Here is a 19792-nt window from a genome sequence, read left to right on the forward strand (position 1 = left end):
CTCCACACAAAGTACAAGGAAACAATTTACATAATTTCTCGCCTCTGACGTCAGTATATATAAACGACGGAAAATCTATTATTGTAATTATAAAACACACTAAATTGAATTATGTATATAATTTGCAAACAATTATACAAATGCTATAGCATTTGTCGAGTAGCGTGACAAATATTTTTTTTGCAAACGCGAACACACGAGATAAGAGTTTTTTATGAAAGGGGGTCAAGTACCACTAATGTTTTTTTTTGCTACACTTTTTTGTCGGTGTAATTGCAGTCACGCACAGTTGCAACCTCTTTCTCTCTTTCTCTCTTCTTCTTTCTCCCTCTTAGCTAAAATAAAGCGAAAAGCGGACGAAGGAATGGATGACGTCCAAGAACCGGTACACGTGAAATGAAGGAGGGATAGCACTTTCATGAGCCTAACCGACTTGCCGTTGCTATTTCATTTTAGTTCGGACACTAACAGGAATCGAATCACCGTCAGTACATGCACACTTAATTCGTACGACTGTAGGAAGCCTGTGTTCCTTTGCATAATTTCCTTCTTTTACTTCTTCAATCGAGAACGTCATCGGAGAATCCGCGTGTTAACAGTGCTTTGTGAATCATTTTATGTGTATGTGAATTTTGCGCCAAGTTTCATTATCTGAAAATTAAATAATTCATTAATTATCTGAACAAGTTGAATGATAAAAAAATTCAATATGAAGAATTAATTATTTTTATACGGTACTTGCTTGAGAAATTGAGCTTGTCAAATTAATCGAAAGAATTAAATATATCGTTTTGTGCACGCGTGTAATAATTTTAATTTACCCTTTTGTAAAATAAAAAAAAAAAAAATATTTTTTTTATGAATCCAATCTGTGCAGTTCTCTAACAAATTAAAATGGCGGATACTATAACAAAGATGTCAATTAACAACAATAACGGAATGAATGTCGCGCAAGTGCTCGAAAAAGATTGTGTAAGTATCTATAGTTTTTTTATTTATCTTCAAATTGATTTTATTTAACTTTAAATTGAGTTAACTCTGACTTGTTTCAGTTTGTGCAAAATACACAAGTTGAATATAATATTTGTGTAAACGCGAGTGAGAGAAAGATATGGTGAAATAGTAGTTTTAGCAATTGAAAGATTTGTTTAATACAATTATATTTTAAATACAAATATCTACAAATTAAATATATAACAAAATCTCTTCTTTTTCTATCTAAAAGTTAACTAAAATTTAAGTAATTTTTTAAATTTGATTCTGATGTGTATGATATATAAACATGATTTTTTTACAAGAGTAATTTAATTTAAAAAAATTATATATAACTTTAATAAAAATATAAATTCTATAAAATATTAATTATTTCCAAGAATTACGTATAAAAATAATTTTTGCAAAATTGCATTGTATTTATAGAATATTTTAAATAAATAAAAAATATATATGTATATATATATACGAGGTATTAAAATTTTAAATTTATTGTTCAATCTATTTGTTTTTAATGCATAAGTGGCGTTTAACAAACAAGTTTTAGAAATGGCTCTCGTAGAAAGTAGTGTTGTTTGATTGACAATTTAACATCCAATTCAAACTTTCATTGCTGATTTGATGTAATGATCTAAATGACCTAAATATTTTAGTAATTCACTTCTATTTGCGAAAATATTTTTTTCGCTTATTTTATGTTAAATACTGTATGCAATATATCTAAATAAGATCTCATCTGCCGATGAATTAACATATTACTCACAAAATTAATAATAAAATTTAAAATTTATGAGAGAATTCATACATATTTACATACAGATAAACAAAAAATATCTTTTATTTTTACAATCTTTCTCTCACATCTCATTAAACATTAAACTTTTAATTAACATTTTTACGAAAATTTTAATATGAATAAATCTAAATACTAATACAGGAATTAAGATATGGTATTAGTTCCTCAAGCAAAAAAATTCAGAAAAATAATTCTCTCTACTGCACAAATTTTGCATTGTTACAAGATAAGTAGAAAATTAAAAGTACATTGCAAAACAAACAGAATAGACATGATCATTTTTTCCTTACATAACGTATTTATCTTTGTCTCCATATAATAAAATTTTTAATTATGGCTTTTCAGAATTTTATTCCATGTTGAATCATGTTTGAAATCGAACGTAGACATTTGATCGAGCGAGCAGTTTATGTAATCAGAGATCGTGACCCGGCATAATTAAATGTCGCTCGGACAATCTAAAAGTCTTGATAAAACGAACGTGTTTTTTTCTCTTTTACATAACAATACTTAACATATAATATATAATATATAATATATACTATATAATATAATATATGATATATAATATATAATATATAACATATAATATATAATATATAGTATACAAATATATATAATACACATATATAAAAATACATTATATTTCTTTCTAGATAATAATACTATTAAATTTTTTTTTACTGACACGGTATCTTCCTTGAAACAATAAGACGATCAAAGAAGAACGAGCAAGTGAAGTAGCGTAAAAATATAATTCATTGACTAAGTAGCACGGTTCGCTTTTCTTATAAATATTAATCTCCTCGACTTGGAATAAAAAAAAATAATATAACGCACACGCTTCAAAAATATCGATGCTAATCTCTCAAAGGCAATCAAAAAATAATTGGCGCATCTCGCGTATTCCTGAGAAAAATTTTTTTATATATAATTATATGTAAAATATGTCTATTTCATATATAATTATATAAATTATAAGGATTCATATATTATATAATCATGTCAAATTATACCTATATATGAAACATATATATATATATATATATATATATATATATATAAATTTATATAATTATATATAAAAAAACATTTTTTCTAATTATGTATGGACACATTTTATATATAATTTTGCAATTCTATGTATAATTTTATATATTTCTATATAATTTTATATTGTTATATATAAAAAATTTTTTCAGGGGTGGTGCAATAAAAAAATAAAATTCCCACGTATACACTTATATGCACATGTGAAAGCAGGTCAGTGGTCGGGCATTGTTATCGCGCTTATTATCACGTCATCGGATTGTTATCGCGTCGTTTCTCCCTTTTACCGTGGGGTAGCGACATCGTCGTGTTATTGATCATCGTGGAAACCGAGTGGAGAATTTGGGGTTGAATCGTTCGGGGGTGAAAAAAATTCGTCGTGAACTGATCCGAAAAAATGCTTACAAAGTAACCGAGGTATCCTACATCTTCTGTGCGGATGACAGAAATGTCAATCGTTAAATCAACCGGAAGTGCCGTGAGAGAAGGGGAAAGGTGACATCCCCGAGGGAAGGGCTGGTTTGAACGTGTTCTTCCGCGGGATATTAAACACGCGGTTTAAAAGGCTCCTGCAGAAATGCGCTTTAGCGCCGTTTAAAGCGCATGCTGCGTGGAATGCACGCGATTTTGCTCTCGTAGTAAGTATATATACATATATGCATATATATATATAGATGTATATATGCGCCTAGATACGATGCGTTCAACCCGGAAATGCATAAACCGGAAGTGGCGGAGAGCATTAATGACGCCTGGTGTACAATCTTGCGAGCGAGCAAGAAACGTGCTCGGCCAAACGTAACTTCGAGTTTTGCTCTTCTAACGACAGACGGTACATCAAAGGCGTATCGTAGATACTACTTAACATCGGATGGCTACATGCCTCGTTTAACAAAACGCGATTCGAAACAGTAATAGTAAATAGACCGATAAGAGAACAAAATTATTATCAAAAAATCGTGTACATTAAATTTAGGAAGATATAGAACGCATGACATATATACATACATTTGTACTGTTTGTCGCAGAATTTTGATCAGATTGGTCGAATATCTCTGTTAAGTATTTTGCCGACTAACAAGTTAAAATTAAAATGAAAAATAAAAATAAAAATAAAACTTCGAAGTTATTTATTACAAAAATTATACGTATAATCCGCTGTATCACGGAAAAAATTAGCTATCATAGCTAAATTTTCCCTATATTTACAACTTGAATTTTAGTTATCGTGCTTAAATTTTAGCTACGTAAATAATATTTTTTAATTACAGTTTAATGAAGAATGCTATAGCTAAAATTTAGGCATGATAATTAAATTTCATGTTTAATCTAGAGACATCTCTTTTTTTTCATATTTACAACAGATTATACTCGTGTAATTTTTGTAATAATAAATAATTTCGAATTTTTATTTTAATTTTAATTTGTTAGTCAGCGCAAAGTATTTAACAAATATTCTGCCGTTCAATTGTATACAACGAAAAAAAATCTAATCAAAATTAATTCTGCGAAAATATATATCATACGTCCTATATCTTCTTAAATTTAATTTGCACAATTTTTAATAGCAGTTTTTTCTTTTATTGGTTTAATTAAAATTCTAGAAAAGGAGAAGGCAATTCTCTATATATTAGTGGAGAAAGCAATTCTATATACATATATGTTTTTATATGAGATAATTATAATGTATTTACTATTTTTTACTAGGAAAAAGCTACTTAATGAGATACGATATTAGCAGCTTGTAAAGTTGGATTTACACTTGAGCTTGATTGAGGTTTAAGCAGAATACAATATATAAGTGGAAATACGATTGATAGGAGAAACTAAATTGCACTAGAAAGTAGACGGCTAGAAATCTTGCAGTTTATTCTAGTCAATCAGTGACTGGAAAATATCTTGATAAAGAATGCGCAGAAAAAGATTTTTTTCGAATTTAATCTTCATTTTATAATTGAAATCTTGTGTCTTATAAACTAATACTGTGCTAAAATATAAAAAATATTTTTGTTTTTATTTAGTGTTTATGTATAAATAAGATCAGATTAAAAGATGAAAAAAAGAGCAAAACACGTTTATTAATCAGTAAACGCGATCATTTGAAAATCTTTAATCTCGCGTCATTATTATGTTTAATAATTGACGAGTCACTCGGATGTCCTGATAGTACAAAGGTGATAAGACAAGATTGATATTTCCATAAAGAAGTTTATGATAATAAGTTATTGATTGATGTTTTTGCGAAGAAACTGTAAGTCATCGTACACAGTTTTATCAGAGGAACATATGAAAATTAGATATATAAAGCGAAATAATTATAATTATTCAAGTATGAAAATATTTGATATAAAATATATTTATCTATGTTATGTAGAATAATTATATTTATATCAAAATATTCATATTTTTATATTTAATTTAATTCTGTCCCAATTTATCTAATTTTAATATATTCTTCTTATAAAATACACGATGACTTGCTTAATTTATAACTAATGTTTACTGATGTTTTCTTCATGAAAATATCCATCTCGTTATCAGCTTTATCAGGTTACTCGGATGACCTATAAATTGATGTCACGAAAAAAGCTATCATAGCTAAAGTTTAGCTGTCTCTACACAGATTTCTCTTACAATTTATTCTGAAAATCAATCATGGTAATCGTGGGAGAATATGATGTTAAAAGAATTTAATCTATCTCAATAAGATATAAAAAATATGTTCAATTATAATTTTACTCTGTATATTTAAGTAAAGTTTTACTATATGTATACAGTAAAATTAATCGAACATATTTTTCATATCTTATTGAGATAGATTATTAATATTTTTTATTATAGTAAATATTAATTCAGAGAAACTCTTATAAAAACATTCTTCCAATTTATTCCATGATTACTATGATTTTCAAGATAAATTTTCAAGAAAAGTAATATTCTCTCTGTATATATATTATTACACCTAACATTTAGTTATCATGCCTAAATTTTAACAACAGTAGTCAATTTTTTTTAGCTATAGTCAAACGGACAATTTTTCGTTAAATTTTAGCTAAAAAATATTAGCTGTCATAGCCTTAGAATTTTTTCTAGTAGGCATAATTAAAATTTTTTCTTATTTTTGGTTTCTTCTTAATTTTTTTATATTAAATATACAAATGAATTACAAGATCTCTTCAAGAAGAGAGTAAATGCAATTAATTTTTTTACTAATTCTAGGGAGAGGGAGAGCAAATGCCTCTTGCCCCCTTTTATGGCCGTAGCCAAAATTTAAGCATGACAACTAAATTTCAGATGTAATACAGAGCTGTACAGCTATGAACGTCCGCAGGATTTTTTCCAAGAAGGGGCATGATTAAAATTTTTTTATTTCTTATTTTTTCTTCTTTCTTAATGTTCAAAATTTATTTTTATTCTTTTACATTAAATATTCAAATAAATTTCCTAGTGTTCGTTCAAAAAGAGAGCAAATGCTTAATGTTTTTTACTAATATTTTAACAAGGGGCAAGCGCCCTCTCTGCGGACGCCCATGTCTACAGCTATAAAATTTAACTATGACAATTTCTTCCCACGATAATACGCAACGATGACGCTCCGCGTTTCGCTCTTCTTCCTCATCCTTGAAATCCGGCCCTCACAGATTCGCGCACCTTCTGCCCAGGATATCGAGCGCGGCGAGAGTCGTTTCGGAGCAGCAGGAGTCCCACCGTCGTCTGGGGGCCAGTCGCGGCCGCCGACGTCGACGTCGACGTCGGCGCCGCGGGAGCCTTCCAACGTCGGCAGATGTGACGCTGCGACGAGGGCAACGTCCGGAGTGGGGCGCGACGTAAATCACTCAGGTAGCCAGGACGCCGAGCAGAGAGGTGCACGTGCCGGCGTGGGCAACGGACCAGCGGATCGGAGTTCGGGGAGAGACTCCGGAGCGAGCGGGAGCAGCCGCTGGAAGGCGGTCGGTCGGTTTCTGGGACGCCTGATTCTCGTCATGCTGTTGCTGGCGATCGTCGCCGGCACTCTGGGCCTGGTCACCGTCTACATGGGTCCGATCTATCTCGTGCAGTTGCTTCTGGTGGTCTCCGTCGCCTACTTCGTCGCCGGTGGCCGTCTAAGATGGTTCTACGTCGCCCTCAGGACGTTGCCCCGTGACGCCAAGTGAGTCCAGACTCTTTCACTCTTTTCTAGGTATGTGTGTGGGTGTGGGTGTATGCGTGTTGATCTCCCATCTGCTTGTTTGCTTTATGGGGAAAGTATAGCTGATTCAGCCCAGATAGCACCAGCTCCAAAATTGGTGCATCATTAAGAAATCTTTAAGATATCTTGTTTAAGAAATCTTATCACACCAACACAACGTTATGTAAACGTTTAATAAACGTTTTTCGTTTGTTAACCTGCCAAATGGTTCATTCCTTTAATGATGAAAACGTCCGTGTAGAGTAGTAAAAATTCAAAGATTTGTATCACTCGAAGAATTGTGAGTCTTTATATTTTTTAGTGCACAGAGAATATTGATGTGCCCAATTGAATTTGCAATTTTTTCAAACTCTATTCAATAAGCCTCAATAATGAATGGTAAGTATTATAACGTTTTACTAGATGGACATTCACATGTTTTATGAACATTCAAGTTCGAACGTTCCTGAAACGCTTATATAACGTTAATGTGTTGGTGGGGTATGATATCTCTTATGAAAACATCTTAAAGATGGTTTGTACACCAATTTTGGACGTGATGCTGTTTGGGAAGAACCGTATTTCCCTCGTGCTCGACCTTTGATCGTTCCATGATATTGGCATGCTGATGCTGATCTGGCGTTTGCTTGACGTCAACGGAATTTAGATGAAAAAATTGTAAAAGCTGCGATTATCACATAGAGATAAAAAGTTTGTGAATCAATGAGCCTATATATAAACAGTGATGTAATGACTTATAATTCAGTAATGACGTTGAGTCGATGATGTTGAGCCACGTCAATGAATCTACGTAAAAGTGGAAGAAAAATAGAAAATTCCTCTTGTACTACGTCACTTTAGCAAAGTGCAAACAGAGCAATAGCATAATGACCATTGATAGATTTTCAACCTCTCGAGATTCAAACTCGACTGATCACGAAAATGCAGGATATTTTGTGCAATGATGATCTGTCAATTGTTAACTTGACTAAACCATTCAATTAAATTATTTTTATTTTATTGAACATATGTTAATATTTAAATCAAATATAATTATATAATTAAATATTATATAATTAAATATTACATTATATAAATATTAATATTAATAATTGCATTATGTAAATATTAATATTAATAATTGCATTATATAAATATTTATGAAGTAATATATAAAAGGTAACTATTTAACGTTAGATTGAATATGTTATTACATTTAATTTAAATATTTTTGTATGTTTAATTAAAATCAAAATAGTATTTAGATGAACGATTTAGTCGAGTCAACAACTTTTTTTCAGTGCACGATTTTTTATTGTTTGTTATTTGTACATTTGAAGTACACAATTCGCATGACCTTAATTTCGATCTTCAATAAAAACTTATGCATGAATCAGATTGGTTATAACTAGGACGTACATAACCGGTTTCCTGATTGCTTAAAAAACAAGATCAATAGTTATTTTCTTATATATCTTATTTAATAACGACTTGATTACCTGATGTTTTGCAAGAATTAAAAAGAAGGCAATAAAATAATAAATACATCATGTTGTAGAGACGATCATCGATTTATTGGAGACGAAAGAAACCATCAGTCAGAATCTAGGACACACTTAACGATGCTGTTTCAAACGTTTCAGTTCACCTTTCGAATTTCTTATTATTGATAAACTCGAAATGCTAATTCTGCAATCTTTTATGCCTTAAACGCGACAAATAGTTTAATCGATTGTGCCAGTTTGTTTGCAGACAATTAAAAAAAATTACAATAAGTTTTCATCCTAGACTTTTTCTTTCCGTCGTGATACGTCATATAATATATTGTATAATAAAATAATGCATGATAAATGAAGTTAATTCTTAAGAATTCGCGCCAAGTCAATTTATTATATCTTTTATGTTTTTTTTTATAAAAAATAGATAAAAAAGATGCAATCTTTGCGAGTGGAATTAACTCAATGTCATTAAATCTTATCTGAAAATAAAATACAAAATATTGCTAACGATTACTGATATTTTATTTATTTAATCAAATAAGAGCACGATTTTATTTTATGACTCGATATCAATTTTTATGTGAACTCATACATAAGGAAATAACAAAAAATACAGGACAATTTTGTATTATTTCTTTTTTTTAATACATTTTTATCTTTATATTTTATTTATTAATTGATCTGTAAAAAAAACAATGACGCGTTCTTATTGCGTAGATTTTCTGAAACACATGATAAAGAAGATTGTTGGCAGAAAATGTTTGCATTCGCCGTAGAAATCTGAAACTTTCTCCGCGAAAGTGATAATAAAGAATGAAATGTCCTGGTTCGCGAAGATTTCAATGAGTGGATCGAAAAGGTTGGGTTCATGGCGAGTGTAATTTTTCATCGCGCAAAAGTACAAAGTTTAAACTATAAAAATAACTTTATACACCAAGGATTTTTTTGCTTCGATGATCATTGACAACCGGTTTTAAGTAGCTTTTAATACAGATACAGAAGCTTTCATGCGCGAAGAAAGATATAGCAACTTTCACCGGAAACTGAATGTACGAGGTGTACAAAAAGCAAAGTCGCGAAAAATTATATGCAGAAAATAAAATAAATTAAAAAATGTAGACTATTTTGCTTGTAAAAATTATAAGTAAGATTTACTCGATGCGTTTTATCTTTCGACTTTTATAACGCAAGAGAACATTATTTTTCTGTTCACTTTAGAGAATAAAAGAAGAAGAAAAAATTAATAAATAAAATAAATATGTATAGAGTAGAAACTGGATATAAAAAAGAGCTTCTGATTATATAATAGCTACACGATATCACACACAACTCTTGATGTTATAAAAAATCTGTGAAAATCCGTTGAAATGCAAATTATGTTAAAAATGTATTTATATTGCATAAATAACAGATAATCCTTGAAATTGATGTAAATAACGAGAGTTACGCGTGCACGTCTCTATATGTCCGTGTGTAAACACAATATCTCATCTGCAGTATAATTATAAAATTATACACAATGATTTTCTCGGAAAAAAACAACAACATTTCATATCAAAACTACGAGGAAGAACCTTCTAAATATATTCTCCGCTAATTACAAGTACCTAAGTGCATAACAGTTTTTTGTTTGCCTTCTGTAATTTTTCCATCAGCTAAAACAATATTGATAGATATGTGACGTTGCGATATTTCCATACAAAAATAACCGGGAGATATTTTTTCTAATGACGAAGATACCAGAAGCACCTCGCGTTCCCGATAATTCGATTCCTTTTCGAGACAAGGTATAATTTCTCAGCATAGGTGGTATTTACCGATCATGACCGTGACTATGAACATTATCGTGGTCATGGTCGTGGCCATGACCGTGATTGGATCTAGGCCACGACCAAAGTCGCGGTCAAACACTGCGATTTTACGATTCAGAACGTGAGTGATCAAAGAAAGGATTAGAGACGCTCGGATCGATCACGAAAAAATATTAAAATATAGCTATCATGGCTAAATTTAGCTGTCCCCATATCACATTTAAAATTCAGTTATCATGCACTGAAAAAAAAATTTATTAAATTCGAATAAGTATGTATTTCAATATTGCCAAATAAATTATTTATTTCAGACTAATAATATTTATTTGATTTGAAAAATATTTATTTTATATAAGAAAATTCTTTCCAAAACAAATAAATATTTATTTGTCTTCAATAAATGATTTATTTGACAGTATTGAGAAACAAAGATTTATTGATTTAATAATTTTTTTTGAGTGTGTCTAAATTTTAGCAATGGTAATTAATATTTATATTAAATATATTATATACTTATATAATATTTGTTTATATTTATAAAATATTTATTTTATATTTATATTATTTTTATATTATTTTTAGTAATTAATATTTTTTATAGTTAAACGGAGAATTCCTTGATTTGACTATTTAAAGCGTGAGAGCAGATCCAAGAAAGAATTAGAGACTCTCGGATCGATCGTAAGGAAAAAATATTAGTCATTATAACTAAATTTTAGCTATCTCTATACTACATCTGAAATTTAGTTGTCATATCTAAATTTGAGCTATGATCATGAGTGTCCATCAAGAAGCTCAAGAGGAATCATTTGCTCCCTCTTGAAATCAGTAAAAAAATGAAGCATTTGCTCTTCTCTTGAATAAATACTGGAATTCTTTGCATATTTAATATAACAAAATGATAATAACAAGAATATTAAAAAAAATTAAAATAGAAGAAAAAGTTTAATCATGTTCCCTCCTTTTTAAGAAAACATCCTGTGGATGTCCAAGACTATGACAGTTAAAATTTTAGCTGTCTCTATATTTTTACACCTAAAATTTTAATTATGCCTAAATTTGAGCTATGACAAGTAAAATTTTTTATCTACAGTTTAACAAAAAATTTTTTGTTTAACTGTATCCGGGAAAAAATTGTTCATGTATATTTATGCAGATATTAGATGATATTAGAGTATATAATTAGATACAATTATACAGAACTATACATAAATGTGCAGAAATATGTATAATTATAAATGGAAAAGTATAAGATATTATATATATATATATATATATATGTATATATATATATATATATATATATTTCTATTTATAATTATACATATTTCTGCACATTTATGTATAGTTATGTATAATTGTATCTAATTATATACTCTAATATCATCTAATATCTGCATAAATATACATGAACAATTTTTTCCCGGATACAGTTAAACAGAAAATTTTTAAACTGTAGATAAAAAATTTTACTCGTCATAGCTCAAATTTAGGCATAATCCAAATTTTTATATATATATATATATAATTATATATAATTATATCTAACTCTTTCGTCATGCATAAATATGCATATATAGCTAAAAAGTATTAGCTACTATTCCTAATATTTTTTAACTATAATTAAACGAAGAATTCTTCGTTAAACTATATTAAAATTTGAGCTGTCATAGCTATAAAATTTATAGACATGATAACTAAATTTTTATTGTAATATAGGGACAGCTAAAATTTAGGTATTGTAGTTAATATTTTTTTCCATCGCATCGCGTATTCTGGAGGAATCAACATCATCAAAAAACCTTTAAAGGGATCAATTAAATTTAAACATATCTTTTCCTTTTTTTTCCACGACATTTGTTCATAAACTTTTGATCGACACTGTATTACATGTCCTTGTCTTCTCCCATTTTATTTTTTAAATTGCCAACTAGTGTTCTTCCGCACTGTTGCTGAGAAAGAGAATGTAGCATCCTCTCTTCTTGACCTCGAGAAGATATAACGGAATTTCTTGGCCGCTTAACTTGATTACCTATCCCGAACGACTGATTGTGAGCTGTACGTTTTTGAGGAATTTACCTCATTGCGGTATTCCTCAAAAGTATAAAATAACCGTAAGAAATGCATCAAGTAGAACAATTGAATATGTCTGTCTTTGAATTAATATTTATATTACCTTCATACACCTCTCTTCTCATAAAAAATTCAATATAAAATAATTATTCATTTTCTGTTAGTTATTTTTATTTGTTTTTTCTGAAAATTTTATTTAATAAGCCTTAAGAACAATCCTAAAAATTAATAGTATGAATATATAGATATATCTGTTCTTGTACAATTTGTTATAAAAATTATACTTTCTCTAAACGCAACTTTTATTTGTTTTCAGAGGACTTATAGCTTATATTACAATGTTGTTTTCGATACGTGATCATGAAAAAAAAGACAGAAGTGTCGCTGATATATTTAGGCAATGGGTCAATCGTAATCCAAATAAAGTCTGCTTTATATTTGAAGATCAGGAATGGACTTACCAACAGGTAAATTTTTTCTATACAAAAAGATGATGTATCGCTTTTTATTTAATGCATATGTTTTAAATTTGGAAGATATTTTACACAATTTAAATATATGTAAATAATAAATTGTGACCGGCGGCTTTATATTCTGAAATTTATAAGTTAAATAGTCTAAATTAATCTATATATACATATAATAAATTTCTTTATTTACTCCGAAATTCTTATCAAGCACTTCTCGTGTAATTAATAATTAATAATTCAATTCAATAATGTGATTAATAATTAATTGTTCAATTTAATAATGTAATTAATAATTTAATGACTAAGTTTAATAATTAATATCATTCAAGTTAATTGATTGATCGTCTGAGAAAATTTACCATTCTAATTACTTATCCCTGCAGTGAATTTTATAATTTTAAGAATAAAATATAACTCTTGAATTGAATTGAATTTATATTTCTAATTTCCATTATATGGTCATCTTCATAATTATCTCGATTTTCAGAAACAATTTTCTAACTAATTTGAAAATGTTTAAGATTCTTTTTCTTTTAGACATATTTATTAAGTATTTAAAAATATATCATAATGTGTGTAATTTTTTAATCTCTCTCTTTCACTCTCTTTCTCTCTTTCTCTCTTTTACATATAGATAGAAGACTTTAGTAACAAAATCGCGACGATATTCAAAACGCATGGTTATAAAAAAGGAGATGCGGTTGCTTTACTCTTAGAGAATCGCCCAGAATTTGTTGGAATTTGGCTAGGTTTAAGCAAACTTGGTGTTATAACGCCTTTAATTAACACCAACCTCCGTAAAAGCAGCCTACTGCACAGTATCAATATTGCAAAATGTCAGGCGCTTATATATGGCGCGGAATTCTTTAATGGTAAGAAGATAATATATATATTATACATATATATATATAATTAATAAAATAGTAATTAATAGTCTATTCCCATACAGCACAAAATATTATGAATGTTTTCAAAAAATATTTCTAAATATTTCTTACAAATATTGTATAAAAACATTTTTAAATGGTTTTAAGAATATTTTAAAATGATTTAAAAATTTGTTATGATAACATTTTTTAGAACATTTTAAAAAACTTTTAAAAATATTTTTAAAAATGTTCTTTATCGCTCAAATAATATTTTCTCAAATATTTGATACATATTTTTGAAATATTAGTTTAAATCTATATTCCAAAATATTTCTGAAAATATTTTTGAAACATGAAAAAGCGGACACAGAAACATTTTAAAAATATTCTCGAAAATTATTTTATCTTTTAAGAAATATTTTTAAAAGAATTTAAAAATATTTTGTACTGAATGGGTTATTTTATGTGAGTTAAAAAATTGAGATAATACAAATTTGACATTTAAACGTAAAATCCATTTTTTTTCTCAATAGTTTTCAATATTAAATATATATTTAAACAACTAAATGTCAATTTCAGCTGTGACAGATATCGCCTCCTCTTTGGATGCTAAATTAGCGTTATACAGATTCGGCAGTCATCCGAATGCGATGTCGATCGGATTAAAAGAGAAAGATTTGAATGCCATTCTGGTGGACACTCCAGCAACACCACCGGTGGTTCAAGAGAAAGGCGGTCACAACGACAGATTGTTATATATATACACTAGTGGAACTACAGGTCTTCCAAAAGCAGCTATAATAACTAGCTCAAGGTGAATATAAATTTTATTTTTTATTCAAAAACATGCAAAAAATTGGCCACCACAGTTAAATTTTAGCTGTCCCTAATATTACAAACTGAAATTTAATTAGCATGCCTAAATTTTATGATAACTAATATTTTTTAGCTTTTAGTTTAACGGAGAATTCTATAGCTAAAAGTTATCAGAACTAAAATTTAGGCATGATAACTAAATTTCATGTATAATATAGACAGTTAAAATTTAGATACTTTCTAAATTTCTTGGAGTGAAAACTGAACAATCTATTCCAAAAGAGTGGAATCTCACTCTCGAGTGGAATGAGATTGTTCAGTTTTCACTCCAAGAAATTTAGAGAGTATGGTTGCTAATTTTTTTCGTGAAAGATTTTTGAAGAATTTTTATTCAAAATTTTGAAAATATATAATTAATTTTATATATAGTTCTTTTTTTCTCTGTTTCAATCAATAGATAGAAATATTTATAATAAAGATATATTTAAGATATTTTTCAAAAAGTGATAAAATATTAAGATTGAAAGAAATTGTATCATATTTTCCCAGATATATCTTTATCGCGGCTGCTGTACATTATGTGGGTTTCCTACGCAAATCGGATAGATTATATACACCTTTACCCTTGTATCATACAGCTGGTGGAGTAATGGCTATAGGACAAGCTTTGTTATTTGGACACACAACAGTAATTAGAAAGAAATTCTCAGCCAGCGCATACTTTAGTGACTGTCTTAAATACAAATGTACCGTAAGTAATTTTCAGCTTGTTAAATTAATTAGATATATAATTCTAAACACATTACAATAATTTATGCTAATTTTATTCTTATATCCCTGTACGTATATATTATCTACATATATTTGTGTGTGAACCGTTAAATGGTTCTTAATAATATATATAAATTTCAGTAATGAAATATTTTATTAAATATAAATATGCATAAGCATCATATTTATATATTTAATAAAATTTTGAAAAATATCAGGTTGGTCAATACATAGGCGAAATGTGTCGATATGTCCTGGCAGTATCACCCAAAAAGGAGGACCAGGAGCATAGTGTTAGAATGATTTTCGGCAATGGGCTCAGGCCACAAATTTGGGAAGAATTCGTAAAACGGTTCAATATTCCAAAAGTGCTCGAATTTTATGGCGCTACCGAAGGCAATAGTAATATTAGTAAGTAATAAAATATTTTACATTCATTACACATACAAAAATGCATGTGTAATATGAAATAAATATAAAATATCGAATCGATTCATTTGTTGTCATTAAACAACAGTTTTATATATATATATATAAGATATTTCAAAGCAGCATCTGAGTCATCAGATATATTTCGTTGAAAATCATTAATTTTAATTTATCACGTTTATTTAATCAAGGCATATTTTGTTGTAAAAGTATTATAAAATTGAGCAATAATACTCAAAGCGTTATAAAAATTGTATTATTTTCAGTGAACGTTGATAATAAAACTGGAGCAGTAGGTTTCATTTCGAGAATTATTCCTTCAATATATCCTATATCTATTATTAAAGTAGATGAAGATGGCGAACCTATTCGTAATGCTAAAGGGCTGTGTCAGGTTTGTGAACCAAGTAAGTATCGCGATACAATAAACTTAATTAATCATAATTAATATATATCTTATTTAACAAACGTGAAATAAAAAAATATTCAATTTGACATTTATTAGTATTTAAAATTTTGCTATTATAAGATATTATATACATTTAAAAAAGTGATTGAATTCGAATCGATATTTATTTCAATACTACCTTATAAATCATTTATTTGAAACTAAATATTGATTTGATGTGAAAAAAAAATTTATTTATAAGAAAAGATATAAGAAAATCTTTTTCACAACAGATAAATATTTATTTGTTTCAAATAAGTGATTTATAAGTAGGCAGTATTGAAATAAATAATTATTAATTTAATAATTTTTTTCAGTGTAGTCAAAACCTATATTAAACTAACGATTTTTTTATGACTCGAGTAAGGGATATTTTAATCAATAATATTGTTAATTACATTATTTTTCTCGGAGTTTTATACATGTTACATGCAAACTAATTTTTTATTTAATAGATGAACCTGGTGTCTTTATTGGAAAAATTTTACCAAACAATCCAACCAGGGCATTTTTAGGATACGTAGATGAAAAAGCATCTGAGAAAAAAGTGGTTCGCGATATTTTCACGAAAGGAGATTCTGCCTTCCTATCAGGTATACAATTTGGCTTATTATTCATTACATATCAAAACGAGTTTGAAATAAGATATTAATTAAGTTTCCAGTATAATTTGAACATTTTCAGTTATGAGTTGATAAATAATTAATATTTTTGATAATTTATAAAAATATTCTTTCTCTCTCTCACATGTAAATGTATATATTTAATATAATATATATATATATATATATATATATATATATATATATATAAGAGAGAGAATATTTTTATAAATTATCAAATATTAATTTTTTATCAAATTATAACTGAAAAAAAATGTTTAAATTATACATATATTCGTTAATATTACGTAGATAATTTTATAAATTTGACTAATTATTTAGGTGACATCCTTGTGGCCGATGAATTGGGATATTTATATTTCAAAGACAGAACGGGTGATACGTTTAGATGGAAAGGAGAAAATGTGTCCACTTCTGAAGTTGAAGCAATAATCAGCAATCTCATCAACTATCGAGATTGCATAGTATACGGCGTTGAGGTACATTTAATTTTTATTATTTTCTAAATAATTTTTTGTAATATCAACACATGGTGCAATAATTATTATATAACGCAATAATGGTCAATAAAATGTATTAATACAAAACGTATTAATACAAAATGTATTAATACAAAATGTGTATTAATACAAAAAATGTTTTAAAAGAACGTTAATCTATAACGTAATAAAATATGATAATCAATAGGTTCGAGGTGTTGAAGGTAAAGCAGGAATGGCTGCAATTTACGATGAAAATGGAACATTGGATGTAAATAAATTAATTGTCGACGTTAAGGAACAGTTACCTGCTTATGCTAGACCACAATTTGTCAGAATTCTGACGAAAATTGATCTCACAGGTATAAAATATCATGTTGAAAAATTTATAAGAAATTAAATCACGAAACGCGCGCGATTTTTTACGCGATAGTTTTTATTTCGTGTATTATAAAATATGCAAAAAAAATATGTCCACTCTTTTATTAAAATATATAAAATAAGTGCTAAATATTTATTCATGATTTGTAGGAACCTTTAAGTTGAAGAAAAAAGATCTCCAAGAAGAAGGGTACAATGCGGAAAAAATACAAGACAAGCTATATTATTTAGATCCGAAGAATGGTTATCAGTTATTAACACGAGATATTTATGATCAAATTCAACAAGGCACGATGAAATTCTAAGTACGTCAGCCGGAAGACTGTAAACCAAGGATCATGTTTAGATATAATCACATTAAGATAGCACAATAATCATATTTAGATTATTTTATGTCATACACACAAAATTATTGTTATGCGCGAATCTCAGAAACTCTTGATTTTCTTCAGATAGTAAAATAATTGCGATATTTCAACTACTTGAAATATTAAGCAGTGCAGTAGTTTATCAATATATTGATACTCCTATTGTTGATTGTGTTCACACTGACGAGTTTTTATGTTTTGATCGCATAGATTATAATATCAACTTCAACAAGTGCATATAAAACAAATAATAAGTAATAGTTAAAATCTGGATGCAATTAAACGGTGAAAATTATTATATCTTTCGTAAAAATATGTGAGCAGCATATATTTTTAAATTTAATCTTAATGTGCGTTTGTATTTATATCAAAGCTTTTTCCTTCTTTTTTATATGATTTTAAATCATTTGCACAAAATATTTTTAATTTGAAAATATTCCTTAACTTGAATTACGCTTCGTAACGTCTTTCAAATTTCATTATGCTTCAGATATTTTTATGTAGATATTTCAAATTTTTATAAATTATGGTAATATTTTCTTTTATAAAACACACAACATTCTATTTTGCGATTATATAATTACTTAGTTATATCCAGATTATAACAGTTTTATATTCATGTGTTTTACATTAATATATTTGTATTGTTTCATAAAAAAACATTTGTAAATGTGTATAATAAATTCTTATTATACAACCGATTGTTTATCTATTTCTTATATATCCATTATGCACTAAAATACAATATGTATCTATATTAAAACAAATGCAAATTAGATTGCATTTTAAAGATAACGATTTCAGTGCATATATAAGAACCAATTAAAATCATCAATGTTTAAATTGTACTCACCGACATCGTTGATTCAAGATCAAAATCATCAATGCTTAAATTCTACTCACCGACATCGCTGATCAAAATCGGCCACAGGTTTCGTATTTAGATCTGAAATAAAAGAACAATATATCATCGATTAGATTTAAAAACAGTAACAATTAAAAACTAAATTTTTTTGCATTAAAAAATTTATTTTTTCCAATTTACGAAAAAACTTAACTAATTAAAACTAAACTTAAATTAGAAGAAATTATATTGTCAAAATTACAAAAAGTTAATTATTAAAATTTTGAATTAAAGTAAAATTATCAATTTTATTCTTTTGTGATATATATTAATAATTAGAATAAAAAATAATAAGAAAATTTAAATTAATAATATATATTAATATATAATTATATATGTATAATTAATAATATATATAATTATTGAGTTATTCTGAAAAGATTCTTTAAAATTATTAAATTTTAGTTGTGAAATATTAAAATAAACGTAAAATCTCATTACCTTTTAGTTGATTCTGCTTGGCCCGAACCGAATCCTTCGGTGCTGCAACGCCAAATTCGTAAGAAATAATATATAATCACATCTGTATCTAAAACAATAAATAATTATCTTAATTAAAATTATTGATTTAATAAAATATCATTTTATAATTCAATATATTAGGCTACAAAGTAATTAAATCATTGATTTTGTTCTATAGATTTGTTCAAGAATAGAAAAATATTTTAAATTCACGATTTGAAAACATTGCTAAATCCTCTTAAATTTGTATTTAAAAAAATAATAATTGTATAAAAAACGTAATTTCTAGAAAAAATTCAAGATGGTATAAAAATAAATTTCACAATTTTAAAAAAGTTTTAAATATTCGTGTAATTTTTATTAAACATTGCTTATAAAAAGT

At 27.6% G+C, this 19792-nt stretch overlaps 2 protein-coding genes across 3 annotated transcripts in view; one reads left to right on the top strand and one right to left on the bottom strand.

Annotated features, from left to right (window-relative positions):
• RpS30 (ribosomal protein S30) overlaps positions 1-18990 on the bottom strand; it is a 28944-nt gene extending 9954 nt beyond the window's left edge. Inside the window, exon 1 of the mRNA XM_085489699.1 lies at positions 18948-18990. The gene's annotated coding sequence lies outside the window, so the exon portion shown is untranslated. The remainder of the gene's footprint in view (positions 1-18947) is intronic.
• Positions 446-18639, top strand: Fatp1 (Fatty acid transport protein 1). 2 transcript variants are annotated; one of them, XM_029301603.2, is made up of 12 exons: positions 446-972; positions 6481-6989; positions 12707-12857; positions 13495-13732; positions 14309-14543; positions 15095-15296; positions 15535-15727; positions 16012-16152; positions 16649-16786; positions 17138-17295; positions 17504-17657; positions 17827-18639. In XM_029301603.2, exons 1-12 carry the CDS (start codon positions 895-897, stop codon positions 17979-17981), a joined length of 2352 nt encoding a protein of 783 aa, XP_029157436.1. In that variant the 5' UTR covers positions 446-894; the 3' UTR covers positions 17982-18639. The 2 variants fall into 2 exon arrangements, with proteins under 2 accessions (XP_029157436.1, XP_029157437.1); XM_029301604.2 differs by having other exon boundaries at positions 6502-6989.
• Positions 18991-19792: the final 802 nt, after the last annotated feature.

The sequence above is a fragment of the Nylanderia fulva genome, unplaced genomic scaffold, assembly GCF_048542155.1.
Source record: "Nylanderia fulva isolate GAGA-0341 unplaced genomic scaffold, ASM4854215v1 Scaffold9, whole genome shotgun sequence".
Lineage (NCBI taxonomy): Eukaryota > Metazoa > Arthropoda > Insecta > Hymenoptera > Formicidae > Nylanderia > Nylanderia fulva.

Bases quoted from the DNA above. Each gene is read 5' to 3' on its own strand.
- Fatp1 (XM_029301603.2), top strand. From the start codon at position 895: ATGGCGGATACTATAACAAAGATGTCAATTAACAACAATAACGGAATG. The intron at 13,733-14,308 runs GTAAGAAGATAA...TGTCAATTTCAG, and splicing joins TGGCGCGGAATTCTTTAATG to CTGTGACAGATATCGCCTCC. The intron at 15,728-16,011 runs GTAAGTAATAAA...TATTATTTTCAG, and splicing joins CGAAGGCAATAGTAATATTA to TGAACGTTGATAATAAAACT.